Source organism: Propithecus coquereli, unplaced genomic scaffold (assembly GCF_000956105.1).
Source record: "Propithecus coquereli isolate 6110/MARCELLA unplaced genomic scaffold, Pcoq_1.0 Scaffold32, whole genome shotgun sequence".
Lineage (NCBI taxonomy): Eukaryota > Metazoa > Chordata > Mammalia > Primates > Indriidae > Propithecus > Propithecus coquereli.
In genome coordinates, this window is record NW_012148841.1 from 3,436,317 (window position 1) to 3,439,737 (window position 3,421).

A 3,421-nucleotide genomic window follows, 5' to 3' on the forward strand; every position below is an offset into this window, starting at 1 on the left:
GATTCTCCCGCCTCAGCCTCCCAAGTAGCTGGGATAACAGGTGTGAGTCACCACATAAAAATTTTGTAGTTTTTATTGATACAAAAAAATTCCTTTAAGTTTCCTTTCTTAAAATTTAATTAAATGAATTCAGTCATCAGAGTTTACTGTAATCTACAGACAATGGGAGAGACTTAGGTAAGTATACCACTTTGCTGTTTTCAACATTTTTTTAAAAAAAATTTAAAATTTGTATCATTGTTTTGTAGAGATAGAGTCTTGCTATGTTGCCCAGTTGGTCTCAAACTCCTGGTTTTACATGATCCTCCTGCCTCAGCCTCCCAAAGTGCTGAGATTATAGGTGTGAGCCACCACACCTAGCCTGTTTTCAACATTCTTAAAATCAGTCAAAATTATTAACATATTGGTAAAATGTAACTCATTAAACCAGTGAGCACCATCACTGTGCATGAGACACTATAAATACATTCAAGCTGTTTCTGTATTCCTTATTAGGGGAGAGGTATACTATCAATGTCAGCAATACCTACCCACAACCCAGCTTAAATGTTTACTTACCTAAACTGGCACCAAGTGAAACAATTAATGTCTTCATAAATAAGTGCTACTTTTAATGAATGCAAAGATACCAGATTGCAAACTTACAATCACATTTAACTGAATTCTAGTATTCTAATTCTAATGTAAATGTAGCCAAGCCATTTTAGCAATCTTAGCAAGCAAAAAATATCATTTAAAAGTATTTTACAAACAAGGAATTAAAAAGCATTTGTCACTATCAATCCAAATTTGTTTTTGAATTTAATTATGTAGCTCAATTACTACTAGATTAAAATCAGCCATGTTTTTCAGAGTTTATTATTACAGTATGAAGTAAATGCAAAAGCAAAAGAGACACTCACTATGTTCACTTGCTAATACAAAAGATTCAGGAGTTCTTTCAGGTAGGGGAGGAGGTGAATCTTCACTAACATCAACATCTAAATTAAATACATAAAATTTAAACAAATTATTAAAAGTTAACATGTCATCTAAACAAAATCAGAGAGCTTTCTTGACATTCTAAAAACCCTGTCACAAGTATCTAAGAGAATCAGTTTATAAAAATGCACAAAATAAACAAGAAACCTTTTCTAATCAAAATCATTATCAAGAAGAGTTACAAAGCTTATTGAGCAAAGAAAGACCTCTATCACTACAGCACCTAGAAAATGACCCTCCCATGACTTTCCTGACACTCTATAGACATTACTTCATATTCGGAGTCTGAATGCAATCTTCAGTAGAGAAACCAGCAGGCAAGTGACTTCTCTACTGGGATTACTTGATGATGCTTTGAGTCTAAAAAGGAAAGCTTTGGTCATCTGATTTAAGCCATTGTTTCCCAAACTGGATTTTACTGCTTAACTACTTTCATGATTTTTGCCATACTATGTACCATCTGCCCTATTCACTTTTAAACTTCATTAAAAAAAAAAAAAAAACAACAAGAAAACCTCACTCATTTTAAATTTAACTATGTATTTCAGTCCTATTTTAAACAGCAATAACACATAGCATTTGAAGGGCTAGTTATTTTTCTAATACACATAAAAATGTAGCTGTTAAAAAATTTAAAATGTTCATTTATTTAATGCCTAAAATCTTGCAAATAGTGGCACATGACTGTACTTTGATTACTCATTGAAGCCATGTACAAGTTTTGTACTAGTAAAAACAAAATTAACTCTTGGAAAAGATAATGCATTAAACAAGTCTTATTGGCTAGCCTTATTATGGCTTAGGGTCAATGAGTGTATCAGATCTGAGTTTTCACTGGAGGTACAGAAAGAAAACACGAGGATACAATTCTGTGCGTGGATTCTCAGGTTGGGGAGGATGGGATAAAGAAAAGGAAATGAGAGGATCCTATATTATTTTGTCTTGGCCTTGCCCACCGTCCTTAAAAAATGAACGAAACATTGCGATGATACTCTGCTCTTTTACCACATCTGACAGGGTACACATTAAAAAGAGATTGAAAAAGCCTTTTCAATTTTCAATAAACATGAGGTGGGTATGATTACTCTTGCCCCTCCTACATTTATTTAGCTGGAGACACAAAAAAAATACAGCCTCTGGTCCTGCTAAGAGAAGAGTTCTGGAACTCTCTCTTGCCACTAAAGAACTATCTACCTTATTGAGTAGTGGCGGTCTGAGTGCGTCATCATTGTATTTCTCCTTGCCCTCTTGTTACTAACAGCTCACAGTGAAGAGACGGTTGTTGGAAGGAAGGGACACATAATCTTGGCATTGTAGTACCATTTCATAAATTAAGTGAAGAAAGCAAGAAAGGCAGTTCTGCTTGTTTATATTAAGTATGTATCAAGTATCTTTCAGAAACTCTGTACTTTTTCTCTCATGAGAGTCCTCACCCTTAAAGACTTTTATTTGCTAACTATGCCCCTTGCTTCTCAACTGCATGTTTCTCCCTGGATTTCTGGACCACATTTTCTTTGTTACAAACTTGTTTTAGAGGTTATCAACCCGTGACTGCACATTTTTCATAGCCTTTTGCAAATCATATACTGTAGCCAAATCTGAGAACTCTTTCAGAAGGTCTGAGTCAAGACTGAAATCAGAATTCATAGCCAGGAAGTTCTGTCAGGCAGTGTAACTTATGCAAAAGGTTATTTTAGGTATCAATACAAAATTATTCAGTTATAATCGAGCACTGCATAATGACACGTTAGTCAACAACAAGACCACAGATACAATAGTAGTCCCATGAGATTATGATATTGCATTTTTACTCTACCTTTTCTATGTTTATATATACAAATACTTACCACTGTGTTATAATTGCCTACAGTATTCAATACAGTAACATGCTGTACAGGTGTATATCCTTGGAGCAATAAGCTATCCTATACAACCTAGGTATATGGTAGCCCATCCCATCTAGATTTGTGTAAGTATACTCTATGAAGGTCACACAATGACAAAATTGCCTGATGCATTTCTTGGAAAATATCCCTATCATTAAGCAATGCATCACTGTAATTCACCAACAAATTCTAAGATAAAAAAAAAAAACAAACCCTAATTCTGGTGCCAATGGTTCTACAAGATAAATAATCTACAAAGGAAATAAAAATAATCTACAAGGTATATATTAATACTTAGCAACACATTAATAGGACTACTTGTAGTTATGTTGCAGCAAAGAACATTCAAACAGGAAAATCAGTTAATATCAAACTGGTAACATAGGTAGGGTGAAAAGATATCAGAAATAACATTTGCAGCTATTTTTGCTTTGAAATACAAAACTGGAAGAACAGTAATGAGCTGGTATATAGCACAGATGTTTCAACTATCCCTGTACAATATGTTTTACTTTAAAGGAAGCTGTTCTGTTACCACCAAAAGACTGGTCATA

The 3,421-nt window shown here is 34.0% G+C and overlaps 1 protein-coding gene across 1 annotated transcript in view; it reads right to left on the reverse strand.

The window, feature by feature from the left end:
* Nucleotides 1-3,421, reverse strand: part of PTPN12 (protein tyrosine phosphatase, non-receptor type 12) — a 133,997-nt gene that overhangs the window by 4,960 nt on the left and 125,616 nt on the right. The window contains exons 14-15 of the mRNA XM_012650291.1: nucleotides 903-980; nucleotides 438-442 (exon numbers count right to left, since the gene is read on the reverse strand). Of these exons, the coding sequence (XP_012505745.1) occupies nucleotides 438-442; nucleotides 903-980 (83 nt within the window). The remainder of the gene's footprint in view (nucleotides 1-437; nucleotides 443-902; nucleotides 981-3,421) is intronic.